The sequence below is a fragment of the Calliphora vicina genome, chromosome 2 (genome assembly GCF_958450345.1).
Source record: "Calliphora vicina chromosome 2, idCalVici1.1, whole genome shotgun sequence".
Classification (NCBI taxonomy): Eukaryota; Metazoa; Arthropoda; class Insecta; order Diptera; family Calliphoridae; genus Calliphora; species Calliphora vicina.
This window is the reverse complement of record NC_088781.1, coordinates 9,003,840-9,020,356: the sequence shown is the minus strand read 5'-3', so window position 1 is coordinate 9,020,356 and position 16,517 is coordinate 9,003,840. Positions and strand designations below refer to the sequence as shown.

The window sequence follows — 16,517 nt, the reverse complement described above, 5'->3', positions numbered from 1 at the left end:
AGTATTAATTTACAACATATGTAAGTAGATTTGTTTCAATTGGTGTTGATGACAATAAATTATAAAAATTTAGCTTTTACTTACACTTTTAACAATTGATATTTCTCAAAGTAAATAAATTCAAAATTGCATGAAATTAAAACAGAAATAAGTAAATAAAAAACCAAACTTAAAATCAAAAATGTTTACAAAAAATAAAAGCTAATCAACTACTTAAGGGCGTTTCTTAAATACAGCCGCATATACAAGTATTTATAATGTTGGTATTTATATATTTAAATAAATAATTAAATAAATTATTACTCTAAGTGAAAGTGGGTGTGGGTGGTATTTTAAGGAATGAGTGGTGGTGGGTGGTACTTATATTCTTAATTTGTTTTTTTTTTTTTTTGTACACAGCGGTAAAAATTATTTATTTTGCTAAATACAACATGAATCTTGAATTAAATCCGTGTAATAGGTGGAAAGGGGGGTAGGGGAGTAGTAGCGGTGAGTGGAATAGAATTTTGAAAGATTTTGTTTAACATGCAAAGAATACAAATTGTATAGTGTTTCGACATAGAAATGAAGTTGAATTGGTTTTGAATTGTATGTGTTTCAAGTGTTTTTAAGGAATTTAAGGTGAATTAAAATCGAATGAGCTGAGTGTGTTGTATGTTTTGAAGTAGTTTGGAGTAAAAAAATTTGATGTATTTTGTTTTTGAGATAGATAGAAAGATAGATTAGATTTGTTTTCAATGAACAATTTTCTTTAACTTCTTTAAGTTTCTTTTTGAAATATTGTTTATTGTAATGTTGGGTAGTTTATAAAGGATAGTTTTGTTTTAGTGGGGAAGAAAAGAATAATGTTCATTAAATACTGGTAAACGAAAATGTATAATATTCAATCCTAAATTTCGATTTTAAGTAGGGGGTTTGGTTAATTTCCATTGTTTGTTTCACTATACCCTAAAAGGTAAAATGTTTCAAAGCCTACAATATATAAGTATAGTAGTTGTAACTGTATACAGTAGAGTATAAGGACTTTTCCTTCCAAAAATCACCATTCCTTACAAACTTGAGTTGGGTTCTTAACGTTTCAAATATGGTGAGATGGTGTTTCGTTTCATTGTTGTGTTTCTTCTTTTGCGTTTATTTTATTTATTTATTTGGAATTTGGTGTTGTTTTTTTGTTGCATGTTATTTTTCTTTTAAGTATCAAATCAGAAGACAGTGTCAAAACAACGAACCCTAGGGCTTGTTAATTTCAAGACGCTGTAGTAAGCTTTCTTGGCCATTAAAGACCAATAAAGGACTCACTAATTTGCTCGTTAAATTATTTCTGAAGTATTTTTTTTACTCTTTTCATGTTTGATTCTTTGTGAATTTGATTGAGCAACTTCAAAACTAAGTAAACGAGTGTTTTTTATTGCATGTAAAGTGTTGTTTATTTGTTGTAATTGTTGTTGGTAAAAGGAGTTGTAATAGTTGGTTTGGTTATTTTTTTATTTTCAGTGTATGCTTAAAATAGTGTTGCATTTTAAAGCAAAAATTTGTTGAATTCGTTAGTTTTTTTGTTTTTTGTTTGTACATCTAAATGTGTAGTGTTTTTCATTACTACAATACAATATTAATAATGCTTTAATTATTTATTGCGGGGCGGGTTTAAATTGTATTTGTACTATGTATTTTTTTTTTTAAATTTTGTTTTGTAACTGCAAACTAAGTTTTGAAGTACATATTTATATAAATAATAAAAACCTTTGCTTTGTTCAATTGTATTTTTTTTTTAGTTTTTTGGAAAATTTGGCAAATAATAAACACAAAAATTTATTAAACATAAAAGCACATCAATCAATATTTTAACTACTTTGATAATTTGTTTTCTTCAAACATAAAAAACACAACGTGTAATTATAATAATTAAATTAAAACATTTAAAACTGAATATTTGTTTACAAAATTTACAGTAATCATATTGTTGTCAAACGAAATCAAAACGTTAATAAATATAGTATTTTGTGTGTTGAAATTGTGACCAAATGTCGTACACAAATTGTTCATAAATTGAATATTAATGCCAGTCTTTGGTGATTCGAGTACTCTCAAAACCAATAGCTTCACAAGTAATATGCCTAAATTTAGAGCATTAGTTTTTATCCTATGATTTAATTTCTTCGAGGACAGCATAGTGAAGGATGCTTAAGTTTCTTAAGTAAACCTACCGTCTTCATGATTACTTTGAAAATTTAAATGTTCTTGGACTCACAGTATTTATATGACAAAACCCAACGGAATGTTTGCAGAGATTTTCAACAACCGATGAGATAGGTTGAAAACCGGATCCGTAAAGTCTAATAGACAGTCTGCAGGGTGGACACAAGTCCCTACATCTGAATATACATCTATAACTACACCTATTGGTGCAGTTTAATACTATGGAACGAGATTCAAATAACGTACGATCACACTGATCACCTAATAAACCCAAAAATAGATCCCAGAATCAATGCCTAATAAGATCGATACTTATTCAAGTTAGACAGTGATATGATTCACCCTTATTGGCATGCAGCAACACATTCCAGTGTAATGACCGAAGTTAATCGTAAACCAAGTTTGAACTGAAGAAAAAGTCGTTATTGTATTATCTTCATTATCACTTAAGGATGGTTAGGCTGATTGCTGCTGTTTGAATTTTTATCGTTCGGAGCTCATTCTGGAATTGGCTGGGTACCATATAAAGTGAAACACGTTTTTGGAATTATAAACTAATGAATTACTGTATAAAATTTATTTTGGAAGAATAAGGATAGAGTACTATTTAAACTCTATTCTGAAATGAATATTCTAATTAAAACTCAGAGGATAAATAAACACAATCTATATTGCAAAGATTTAGGTCGAATGTAATTGTTTGGTGATTAATTTAAAGAGTCGAATTGTGGCTACTTGAGGGTACTTGATAATGTGCTGGACTATCAATCTGAGGGTTGCGAGTTTGATTCCCGGCAGAGACTCTGGGTGTATTTGCTTCGCAGTTTGTGTTTGTTAAAATAAAACCTGGCAACTTTTGTAATTTTAAAACAACAATTGGTCAAAGGCCTCAATATGCTTCAAATAAGCTTCGTGTTGAAGCAGTTCAAGCTTCGGTTTGAAGCAGTGAGAGACGAGAGGCAATTATGGACATTTACATATGTAGTTATCTGGAGTTAGGATTCTAAGGCAATGAGCCCTAAGAAATAGGTCTAAGGCGAATTTGTACAAGATGACAACTTGAAAGAATTTGAATTTAACATGTAAGCATTTGAGCAAATATTTTTTACATGTGGAGTTTGACTTGCTTGATCAAATTCTTATACTTTGAGTAAATTCGTCTTGAGATATACAACTCGAAGGGGATGCCATTGTAAGAAGATCGCATTAAGTCATTAGAGCTTCACGACCCTGAGATAGTGTCCTGAAACTCATATGATTTTCAATTTGAACTGCTCAGTTGAGAGACAAGCGAAAATTGTGGACATTTTTAGATTCCAGGAGTTAGGATTCTAAGACAATGAGCGGGTACATAAGCAATTCAAAACAAAGACAGGCAATTTTACACAAGACAATTTTGGTGGATTTTATATTTGATATATAAGCATTTGAGCGAATATTTTTTACATGTGGAGCTTGACTTGCTTGATCAAATTGTCCAAACAGCTGGTCTCCCGATTATACCTTGAGTAAATTCGTCTTGGGATGTGAAATTAGAAGCTGATGACAAGGCGAGAATCGCGTTAAGCCACTCAAGCTTCTTCGACTCTGAGATTAGGATTCTAAGGCAATGAGCCCTAAGAAATAGGACTAAGGCGAATTTGTACAAGATGACAACTTGAAAGAATTTGAGTTTAACATGTAAGCATTCCAGAAAATATTTTTTACATGTGGAGTTTGACTTGCTTGATCAAATTCTTATACTTTGAGTGAATTCGCCTTGAGATATACATCTCGAAGAGGATGCCATTGTAAGAGGATCGCATTAAGGCATTGGAGCTTCTGAAACTCATATGATCTTCAGGTTGAACTTTTTAGCTGTTTTGTTGAGAGACAATTGTGGACATTTTTAGTGTCCAAGAGTTAGGATTCTAGCAATTCAAAAACAAAACTAACGCGATTATACACAATACGATTTTGTGGTATATTAAATTTAATATAGAAGCATTTGAGTGAATATTTTTTACATGTGGAGTTTGACTTGCTTGATCAACTTGTCTAATCGACTGGTCTCTCCATTATACCTTGAGTAAATTCGCCTTGAGAGATAAATTTGAAAGTTGATGACCGTGTTAGCCAATCATTCGAGGATAGCGTTAAGCCACTGAAGCTTCTTCGACCCTGAGATAGTGTCCTGAAACTCAGATGACTTTCAGGTTGGACTGGGCAACCGTTTTGTTGGAGTTAAGATTCTGCCGATTCTGAATATTTTTTTTATGTGGAGTTTGACTTGCTTCATAAAATTCTATAATTAGTTGGTCTCCCGATTATACCTTGAGTAAATTCGCCTTGGAAGATAAAATTCGAGACCTGCCGGCTAGCCGGCTGTCAGCCGACTAAAGAATAACTACTCAAATTCTAAATAATTAAAATTTTGAAAAAGTGAAATTCTGAACATTTTATGAAATTACTAAGGAACTTTTATCGAAAACGGCGTCTATTTTCAAGCAGACTTAAGCCGAAAAAAAATACGGCGGCGGCGGCTTTGAAAATTTATCGGCGGCTCGGTTCAGCCGTCTTACAGCCGTTCGGCGCAGGTCTCTGGCGATCATTTGATGATCGGACTTCTTTTGCCGACTATTATTCCAGCCGTCAAGACCGTGGGAAAACGGATATAATTTTTCATCTTCTCTGGGGATATCAGGCTCATTACATAAAAAGATTTACGATCTATTTGATCTTCGTTAAGTCTATTTCTATGTGTAATTTTTAGATTTTTTATTCGACAATTTGTGGCAAATGAATAGTGTATCAATTACCAATATATTCTCACATGTCTATACTGATTCCAAAGTTATTACTAACGATCATGTACTTTCTATGGCTTACATATAAAAAAATAGATCTTCGTTGAATGCTGTGATCTTATCAAAACTTATCACTTGCTTCGTGACAACAATCTGCAGGTTTTCTACATTGATGACTCCAGGAAAAAAGATTTTATATCAATAATAAATTATCAATATATTATCACATGCATATTATTGATTCTGAAGTTACTAAAAGCGATCATGTTATTTCTATGACTTTCATATATAAAATAGATCTCCGATGAATCTTCTGATCTTGCTTGCTTCATGAAAACAATCTGCCCTAGCAATAGATAATCATGTTCACTATATCTAATTCCAAGTGATGGCTCCAGGAAAAAAGATTTTATACCAATAATAAAATATATATCGGTGAAATTCATTATTATTCAAGGCTATCGGAAGCATAGAGAACCGTAAATAGAATTTTATTGTTATCTTCAAGAAGATTATGTTAAAGAATGAACTTATTCTAAATCAGTCCTGGTTTTTGTAAAACTTGAAACCAATAAATCGGTGAGAGTTGAATAGATATTAAGTATTTAAAGAGTTTAAATAAACAGCTTTAAATATAGATTTTCTTTGAACGTTAATTAATTATAATTACATAAAAATACATTTGGCTACACATTCAACACACAGTACACATTTATGTATATAAAAATTAAATATTAAAAACAAATATACAAATAAAATAGTAGTATTCTTTTTTTTTTCTTAATTTCTTTGATAAAACACAACATTTAAACATCAAAACATCAATTTAAGGAATTTGAATTAGTCTTGTGGAGCAATGACAAAAACATATTGTAGGATTCTTGTATAGATAAGATTGTTAAGTCTCAACTTCCACATTCAAAAATATATCTTATATGGGTAGAGTACATAGAAAAGTCGGTCAGATAATTGAATACAAAAAAAGAACACTGGAGTCTAAACAAAGACAACAATAACAAATTGTGTGTAATATAGGTGAGAGACAGAGGGGGGATTGAAAAAGTCTGTAGCTAGTAAGTAAATAGTTAATAACGTAACGTAACGTAGTACTAGTAGTAGTAGTGTCGGTTCTGGTAGTTGTAGTAGTAGTAGTTTGTAGGGTAGATAGTATTATTCTTTTTTGTTTTTGTAATTTTTGTTTTTGGTAAATAGGATAGTATAATACATTCTCGCATACTTGTATTTGTTCAAATGGTACTTCAAATGAGAACGACTCATTATAATAGGGGTTGAGGGTGCATTTTTTGATACTTGTCTTCTTCTTTTTCAAACGTTTTCCATTTTGCATAATGGCAATTTTCACATATGGATCTATAAAAGAAAATAGAAATAAATAAAAAAAGAAAGAAGAATAATAAATCATAAAATTCTCCATATTTTTTTCATATCTTTTCTTGTAACACTTTTTTTTCTTTTAAAACAAATTGGTTATTTTATATATTTTTTGGTTTTTTTTTGGTAAAGTTAAATACGTTTAAAATATAAACATTGAACTTTTTTTTTATATATTTTCTTGGATTATATGGATAGTAATAATAGTAAATTTTATAACTCAAATTAAGGAGTACAAAAAAAACTATAAAAATAAAAATCACACTTTAAACCAAAATTTATAAACGGGAGTAAAATAAATTTCTTTTGTTAAGCAAATATTTCATAAATATTTGTTAGATTCTTTTCTTTTTCTTTGTTTCGTTTGTTTGTTTGTAAAAGCCTAGAAGAACTCTTTAATTGGCGATATTTTTTGAGGCAACTCTTGTGCTTGTGGCAAAATGTGGCAAACAAAATGTATACTAAAATATGTTGAATTGAATATTTAAATGATTGAATATGAATGATTGAAATTTTAACTAAAAAATACAAATCAAAAGCTTAACTAAAAAAACAAGCAAAATAAGCTAAAGTTACTTTGTCTAGTACAAAGTAGACTTGCAAGCAATTTTATATATAAATATTAAATAGAAACATTCAAACTCAAAAATACCCAAAAAAAATAACAAGTATCACTGGTGAGTTGCCCTCAAAAAATATCATTTGATTTTTGAATTGATTTTTTTTTGGTTTTTTAATGAAAAATTATGTAAAAGTAGTAAAAAAAAATCTTAGGCTTTAGTTAAGAAAGATATTTAATAAATAGCTTGTTGTATGATTCAAGTTTAATCATCATTAGCATTTTAAAAGCTTTATTATTTTGTTTTGTTTTTCTTATTGTTATTATTATTATTATAATTTTATAAAAGTTAAGAGTCAAAAATGTTTTATTGAAAGAACAAAATGTAAGAGAAATAAATAAAAATGAAGTTTAAATACATAATAAAAAAACAAGTATTTTGTAGCATAAAAATTTTAAAAGTTACAAAGAAAAGCATTAATCGGTTTAAAACCGATCATTTTATTTAGTTTTATAATACCCAATATCATTATCATATATTTTTGTAGGTTTAAACTCTTTTTTAATTAATCGAGTTGGCAAACTAAAAGCCATTTGAACTTAATAACTGTTAGTCAGTGATTACTTTGAAATTTGAGAATTTTAGTTTGGCAATATCATACATTAAAGAGAAGAAATAGAGATTGAAAGTGAAAATAAGCTTTTAACCGTATAACCTCTAACAATTTAAAAGTTATTTAAGACAGATTGAGAGAAAGGAAAAAACGTACAAAAATAAATATAAGTTTAACCTCTAAAGATGTTTCAACTGTTTACTATAACTACTAGCTTTAAAGTTGATAAAAAAAGACGCCCAAATCAATAACTGTAAAACCGAACATTTCTTTAGGCGGATGGCGAATAAATAGCTTGATGATCCAGGTCTCAAGCCTCACAAGTTCAGCGCCTCTCTATGTGCTTGTTCCTCAGAGCCCTGACGATCTTCAAGATGAACTTCTCAGTCATATTGCTAAAAGACGAGCGGCAAACACCTGCTGATCCTTCCAATAAGTTTCTATTTGAACGATGTAAATTTCAAACATAAATAGAATCTGGTCAAGTTGAAACCATAACAAAGTAACAATTCACTCTGCTCCTATACCTCGGAGCCCTGACGATCTTCATTCACATTGTTAAAAGACGAGCGGCAATCAAAAGCCTGCTGACCCTTCCAATAAGTTTATATTTGAACTATGTAAATTTCAAACTTTAATAGAATCTGGTCAAGTGGAAATCATAACAAATTATCAATTCACTCTGCGCCTGTACCTCGGAGCCCTGACGATCTTCAGTCATATTTTTAAGAGACAAGCGGCAATCAAAAGCCTGCTGATCCTTCCGTTTAAGTTTCAATTGTATGTAAATTTCAAACATAGATCCATTGAAAACTGTAAGAAATTATCAATTCAGAGCACTGACGATCTTCATGTTGAACTTCTAAGTCATATTGTTAAAAGACGAACGAGAAATAAAAGCTTGCTAATCCTTCCATGAATTTTAAATTTGAACGGATGCAAATTTCTATCAGAGATCCTGATTCAGTGAAAACTAAAATAAATTATCAATTAACTCTGCCGCCTGACGATGTTCAGTCATATTGTTAAAAGACAATGAAAAGCCTGCTGATGTTTCCGTTTAAGTTTCAATTTGAACGATGTAAATTTCTAACGTAAACCATAACTTATTATCAATTCAGAGCCCTGACGATCTTCATGTTGAACTTTTCAGTCATATTGCTAAAAGTCGAGAGGCAATCAAAAACCTGCTTATATTTCCCTTTTACTTCAGAGCCCTGATGATCTTCATGTTGAACTTTTCAATCACATTGTTAAAAGACGAACGAGAATTAAAAGCCTGCTGATCCTTCCATAATTTTTTAATTTGAACGATGTAAATTTCTATCATAGATCCTGATCAAGAGAAAACCATATGAAATTATATAATCACGAAAGCTTATGCACTTATGTGAGAGCGACGTGAAACCAGGTGGATCTTATGTAAGCTGAGATGTCAATTTGATGTAAATTTCAAACGTAGATCCATTGAAAACTGTTAGAAATTATCAATTCAGAGCACTGACGATCTTCATGTTGAACTTCTAAGTCATATTGTTAAAAGACGAGCGAGATTTAAAAGCTTTATATATGAAATTATATATGAAATTATATATTCCCGAAAGCTTATGCACTTATGTGAGAGCGACGTGAAACCAGGTGGATCTTATGTAAGCTGAGATGTCTGCTTCGGACTAATTATGGTAATGAGCGGACAGATATTGCTTTAAATAAAGCGGTATTTCGTTATTGGACAATTGAAAGAGCAGAAAAAAATAATGGCCAAAATAGGATACCAACACGGTCGCGGGAGTGACTGGAATATAATGAGAGGCGATTTGTAAAACTTCTAAATTGTAATCAATTGAATACTTTTTGGACAAAGTGACTGGACCCAAATTATTTGAACTGTTAGAACTAAGATAGGTTCCTATCTACAAGGCATCAATCTCATAACTAGCTCTGAGTCGATTTTCTTTCTTCTTGGAATATTTGTAGAGTAAAACCGTAACTTTTGGCTGAAATATCTTTGCTGTAACTAAATTCTAACAATTTGTAAATGTAAGAAAATACTAATATGAGAATGTTTATTTCGATACTGCAAATGAATTAATTACACATGAAACGGACCGACTGAATATAAACAATATTGGATATAATAAATTATATACAAAAAACAAAAATATTAAAATTAAAATAATAAATAAATAAAAAACGGTAATTACAACATTTATCCTGAATAAATATAACATTTTACAATAAATTAATAGATAAATAAGTAAATACGAAAATGAAACAAACAATTTTACTTATTGTCAAACACAAAACATTGCAAAAAAATATTGTAAGTAAATTAAATAGATTTTCACAATATTTCGGTTTCCAATTTTATTACCAGACAATCCACCAACGTCCATTTTTTTCAAGTTCTTGGCTTCCAATATGACAACGGTTAATTTGCCAGCGGTCGGTACATAACGTAATGAGAAACAGATATCGCCCAACTTTTCCTAAATTATTCAAAAGGAAGAAATAGAAAGTAAAAAACAACATTAATTTTAAATTATTTTAACTATTCGTTACACAATAATACATATTAAACACAAATTATATTGTATTTTTTGTTTTGTTCATTTAAAATATATTGAAAACATTTATTTGTTACATAGAAACTACAACCATATTTTTAATTATTTAGTTTTTGTAAATTGTAAAATACACTTAAATATACAATATTTTACAATTTTCTTTTAGTTTTTTTTTTTTTTTAAGGCTGTGTGCGAGTTTTACTAATAATTGCTAATTTATTTTTTTATATAAGAAACACACAAAATCTTTGTATTCTTTATGACAAGATAAAAAAAAACACAAACAACTTACAGACATTTAAAAGCATTTGGATATGGTTCGTTACTTAGTATGCTTTTGGTAATTGCTAGGTTATATTTATTTAATTGCATTAGTCCTTCTAAATCTACAAGCAAACCTAGATTTTCTCAAATGCTACAGTTATTTAAAAACTTGAGAAAATCTTTAATTAAAATTGTTTTGGTCAAACTTATTCGAAAATATAGTTTGATCCCACATATATTTGATTTGCAATCCCGACAGAATGCATACACGCAGAAAAAAAAACATGGAGCAACATATTATGATCATTATTAGTGTTATAAAATATCATATTATGATCAAATGTATTCGTAATATATCATTGTCATACATGGTCATATTATTTTCTGAAGTAATCATATTAAGATCGAAATCAACCATAATATGATCCAAAAAGTTTGAAGACCAAGAATTGCAGGCGTTACTCCATGAAGATTGTTGTAAATTTAACAAGAGCTTGCATAATCATTGGGAGCTACCTAAGCAGCCGAGAGACCTTGAAACGCGATTTTGCATGTACGACATTATCATTATAAGAAAATAATTTTTGCATCGAATCATTACTTGCGATGAAAAATGGTTCCTTTACGATAACTCGAAGCGTAAGAGATCGTCACCAAAGCCAGGCATTGCTGTGTATTTGGTAGGACCAAAAGTGTTCTGTCTGTCAACGGAAACCTGTACCGAATGCAACTGATTTGTTTGAAGCGATCATTTGCCGAAATACGCCCAGATATGCGGCCAGACATTCCATCTTAACAACTGTAGGCCAAATGTTGCAATACCTGTTAAAAACTATTTAGAAAGAAGTGGAAAGAAGTTTTGCCTCAACCGCCTTATAGACCAAACCTTGCCTCGTCCGACTACACAGAGAATACAGATTCGTAGTAGCAACCGAATTTGTTGTCAATCGAATGATTCGGTTGCAAACATAGAATTTTTCGGTTCTGTCAACAGAAAGTCAGTTGTTAATGAAGAATTTCGGTTAAAGCAACCAAAATGTTGTTACCCCTTCTAAATTTATTTAGCCACAACTGTAAAATTCAGTCACTAAGGTAGAATCATTCGATTGGCAACAAATTCGGTTGCTATCATGAATCTGTTTTCTCTGTGTACTATTTGTTTCGATCAATGCAGAACGCTCTCTCAGAAATTGGCTTGATTAGTTCTTGGCCTCAAAAGATGATCATTTCTTTTGGCCTGGAATCCATATGTTGCAAGAAAGATGAGAAAAGTTCATAGCCAATTTTCAAAATAAAAGCTAAAAATTTGAAAAAATCCCGCAATTTTGTCATGAGACTTGTGAAAACAGATAAATTACAAAAGATCAATATCATAAAACTGGTAAAAATGTGTTAAAAATCATACAATTTTTAGATTAAGATTAGGTCTGAAAGTAATATCTAAATGATGAGATAGTGATCACCTCAAATGAATTATAGAAGCCTAAACCACTGAACCGATCTTCTTGAAATTTTTACTGTATTTACCTCTTCATCTTGGATGAACAATAGGCTGGTTATTATTTTGAGTGGACGTGGCACCTCCCATACAAAGTAAATAGTTATTATGGAATATCTGGTGAACTATAATTGTGAAAACTGCAAAATTCCGTGGGATTTACTTAGGTACCATTCGGTACAGGTTGGCTGAAAATGGGCATGATTGGATCAATGGGCGTAGTACCACCGATACAAAGTAAATAGTTTCGAATATCTGAAGAACTATAATTGTGACAGTCTTCAAACTTTATACGAATTTCTTATGAGTGCCAATCAAAAATGGAACGGATCGGAACAGGGGATGTGGCACCTTCCATACAAAGTAAACAGTTATTTTTGAATATTTGGAGAACTAAAATTCTGGAAGTTCCCAATATACCCTTATTGTTCTACATAGTTTGGGTGAAAATGGGCGATGAGCGTGGCACCTACCATACAATGTAAATTGTTAATTGCAAATTTCAGATCACTGTACGGAGTGGGCGTGTTTGTATTAGTGGGCATGGTACCTATCATATATGGAGTACTATAGCTGTGATTGTGTTAAAACTTTATATGAATCAAATTCATATCACGGCATTAAATTTAAGGGCGGATCGGAACATGGAACTGCTTTCTTACAAAGAAAGCAGTTATTTCTAAATATCTTGAGAACTATAATTGCAAGATTAATCCAAAACAAGTAAGAAAGCTATCTTCGGCTGTGCCGAATCTTATATACCCTTCACCAAATTATACTTTAAAATACATTTTTTTAAATATTTTTAGGTAAACAAAATTTAATTTTTTTTCGAAATTGTTTTTAAATTTTTTTAAAAAAAGTTTTTTTCAAATTTTTTTTGATGAAAAAAAAATTCGGGTCAAAAAATATTTTTCCCGATTTTGACCCATTGTAGGTCCAACTTACTATAGCCTTATCTACATCGTTGCATTGGACTTTGAAATATCTATCATTAGATATCCATATTGTCTATATTAATGACTTAGTAATCCATATATAGATCAAAAATTGGTCAACAATCGAGGTTGTCCCGGTTTTTTGCTCATATCTCCGTTATTTATGGACGGATTTTGCTGGTTTTAAATAGAAAACTTTTCGAAAGCATGTCTGACAGAATTATTGAAGATTTGGATCCCAAAGATATTTGGGGTCTTCAGAAAATTGATTTCAACTAACAGACGGACAGACAGACATACGGACATGGCTTAATCGACTCCGCTATCTATAAGGATCCAGAATATATATACTTTATAGGGTCGGAAATGAAAAATGTAGAAATTACAAACGGAATGACAAACTTTCACGAAGGTGAAGGGTATAAAAATGCATACTTTCAATGGCAAAAGCATGGTATACAATTTAAACTAACTAACAAAACATTCTTTCACATTATTTTTATTTTATTGCGATAGAGGTAGTGACTAGTTTTGCTCTTTATACTACAATACACAGCTATAAAAATATATCATATACCAGCAACATTTATAAATGATCCTTTGTGATCGTTAATTCATTGATTGAGTCATAATAAAAATCATATCATTAAAAGAAATTCACGTTATTGCAGAATTTACAACTGCATCCATATAAAAAACTTTCCTAACTATCTCATAAATTTGTTAAAAAGTCAGTAGAACAAAACAGCAAATTCTAACAATAGCACAGAAATAACGTAGGTTTTTCATACTATAGGCATCAAAACGACTTTGTACTGCTGACTTTTCAGCAAATCGAATGAAAAAGTCACAAGCAATCATTACTTTTAGTTCAGTTAGTACAACAACAATGACAACATTAATTTAAGGATTTCAATAAAAGTAAATTAAAATAAATAAATAATCACAAACACAAATAAACAAATTACATTTGATTATTATTTAACTTGATTTAAGAAAATTATAAACAATTATTTGTCATTTATACACATACATTGATTAAAACTAGAAAACAAGCACATTAACACATTGGAATTATTAATATTTTAGATTATTTCTTTTTTTTTTAAATACTGCACGTCCGAGAGCTTCGATTTGGTTTAAAAAACAATAAATTAAAAACAAACTTAAAGAGTTTAAGTAAAACTAATAAAATTATAACGAAATTATAATTTATAATGATAATAAAACTTGTTTATGTGTGGTATTGTTGTTGAGTTATTATACTAAAACTTACGCTTAATATTTTAAAATATTTTAAAAATATTGCAAAAACAATGCTGTAATTATAATAAAACACCCAGCTCAAAATTAATTATGTAATTTTCATATTTTCTTCTTTTGTTGATAAAAACACAATGTCCTCACAAAATTCACAAAATTTGTACAAAATTCAAAATTATACCACATTCAAAATAAATCTTTTTCAAGGGTTTGAATTCTTTAAAATTTTTCTTTAAGTGTAAATAAATTATAGAGACATAAATTAGGAGGGAAAAAAACTATATGTACTAGATAAATATTTATAATGAAATAATATTGGTAATGAAATAATTGATGGAAAATGTTCTGGTCTCAAGCTATAATAGTTTAATATTTTGTTTAGTAGATCGTCAATGTTAGTTAATAGGAAAATTTTAGTTTAAAAAATATGTTAGAAAAAAATTATTTAAGAGAGTTGGAGAGCAAAAAATGTAGAATATCTAAACCCTTGGCAGGTTTTGTTTATTTTTATAAAAATCTTTAATTTGTTTTAGTTTTTCATAAAAAGATGCCAATTAAAGGAGTTGCACAACCAAGAATTTATTGAAAATGTTTTTGTTTTTTGTTAATAATTTATTTGGAAGAAAAAAGTTCAACTACTTGAATAAAAAAAGTATAAAATTTGGTATTTTAAAACTTACCCCTGTGATTTAAACGAGTAAAAAACTGTAAGTGTTATGTTTATAATGTTAAAAATTAAAATTGTTAAAAAACAAGAATTTTAAAAAAAATTATTGTAAAAACTTAGATTAAGAAAGTAAAAATTATTGAATTTTTTAGAGTTATTAAGGAAGATTTAAGTTTATCGAAGCTCCTTTTACAATACAGCTTTTTTGATCAAGGCGAAATTATATAAAAAAAAAACATCAAATTATTGAAATCATCCTTAAATAGTTTTAAATTTGATTTCAAATTAAGTTTAACAAATAGAAAAAAACAAAAAAATGTCAACTAATTAGTTAATAATAATGATAATATAGAGTTTATACTGAAAGTTGGTAGGTGAAGAGACAAATTAAGATATATTGTTTAGAAGAATCTAGTAATCAGAACTTCTAATCGAAATAAATTTCGAACGAAGAGAATCGCAAAAATAAAAAGAACTCGCACTTTCGAATAAGTATTCGATCGTGTTCGACTGCGGTAATTAACCCCCCTGGTTTATTAATGCCAAGGATAAAGGTCAAATTTATATCTTTTAGCTGAATCATATGATAGCTCTTAATTCAAATTAAGGAAATGTTTGACACACTTGAACATGATTGGGAAATATTGCCAATTTATTTCCAATGTTAGTGTTGCGTTCTTTGAAAAGAAGACTACATATATTCAGGAAGATGAGCCAAATATATAATTTCCAAGAAATCCAAATCCTTTTTAATGCATTGTGCACAGGTTTGTTGGATGAAACGGTCTACCTAATGTGAGATTATCGAAAAGATCGTACTGATGATCTCAGATGCAGTATGGAGCATGCCGTCGATTGATGTATTTGATATGATGACTGTAAACTCAGCGGAAAGCAATATTCATTTACAATATTGATATTGCACTCTTAAAACCTTCCTACCTTGGAAAGAGCAAGCGTCCACTTCGGATCACACGATCGCGATCTATACAGATCGATCTAAGTTGTGGCTTTTACATTACCCCCTCCGAAAGAAGAAGAGGGTTAGTTTTAGGCAGCCGAATCAATGTGTTATCCAGGTTTAGATATCGATACACTGGCTGACTTATTTCAAGAGATGCACTCCGAATATCAGAATATGTACAATTAACCTGCGATCGACCAGATTTACTACGGGTTCTGGTAGCTGTCATGATGAGAACGAGAATGAGTTGTTGGAACTCCCTGTCACCCTTTTCTTCATGATCAGGCGAATATGAGGTGGATATTAAAAACATGAACTATTCATCCGTACATCGTGTTGGTTTGGCAATTTAAAATAACATGGACATAAATCGATCCTGATGGCTTTCTGACATTGTAATCTACCCTAATCCAGTTAAAACTGGATGAGTTTTGCTTTAATTTTTTAGTTTAAAAAAATTAGCTGCTGAAGCACGCCGATTGCTCACAAAAGCTTGTGGTGAATGTTTTACATCGGTTTCAATGTGCGAGAGATGGTTTGTGCGGTTCAGAACTTGTGATTTTGACACAGAAGACAAAGAATTGGAGGCATTACTCCATGAATAATGTTGTCAAATTCAACAAGAGCTTGCAAAATCATTGGAAGATACTCAAGCAGCAATTTCAAAACGTTAGAAGGTAGCAGGATTCACCCAAAAGTTGGGAATTGAAGCCGAGAGACATTCAAATACGATTTTGCATGTTCGAAATGATGCTTGAAAGCTATAAAAGAAAATTATTTTTATATGCAATGAAAAATGGATGCATTAA

At 30.1% G+C, this 16,517-nt stretch overlaps 1 protein-coding gene across 7 annotated transcripts in view; it reads right to left on the bottom strand.

Moving 5' to 3' along the window:
- The window catches only part of Syt1 (Synaptotagmin 1), a 33,651-nt gene that overhangs the window by 4,473 nt on the left and 12,661 nt on the right, over positions 1-16,517 (bottom strand). For 2 of the 7 annotated variants that reach the window (XM_065501535.1, XM_065501537.1), the window contains exons 6-7: positions 9,922-10,036; positions 6,220-6,353 (exon numbers count right to left, since the gene is read on the bottom strand). In XM_065501535.1, coding sequence (XP_065357607.1) covers positions 6,220-6,353; positions 9,922-10,036 — 249 coding nt within the window. Of the gene's footprint in view, positions 1-5,889; positions 6,354-9,921; positions 10,037-16,517 lie in introns of those variants that run through there. The other 5 variants (XM_065501536.1, XM_065501538.1, XM_065501532.1 and 2 more) reach the window with 3 other exon arrangements.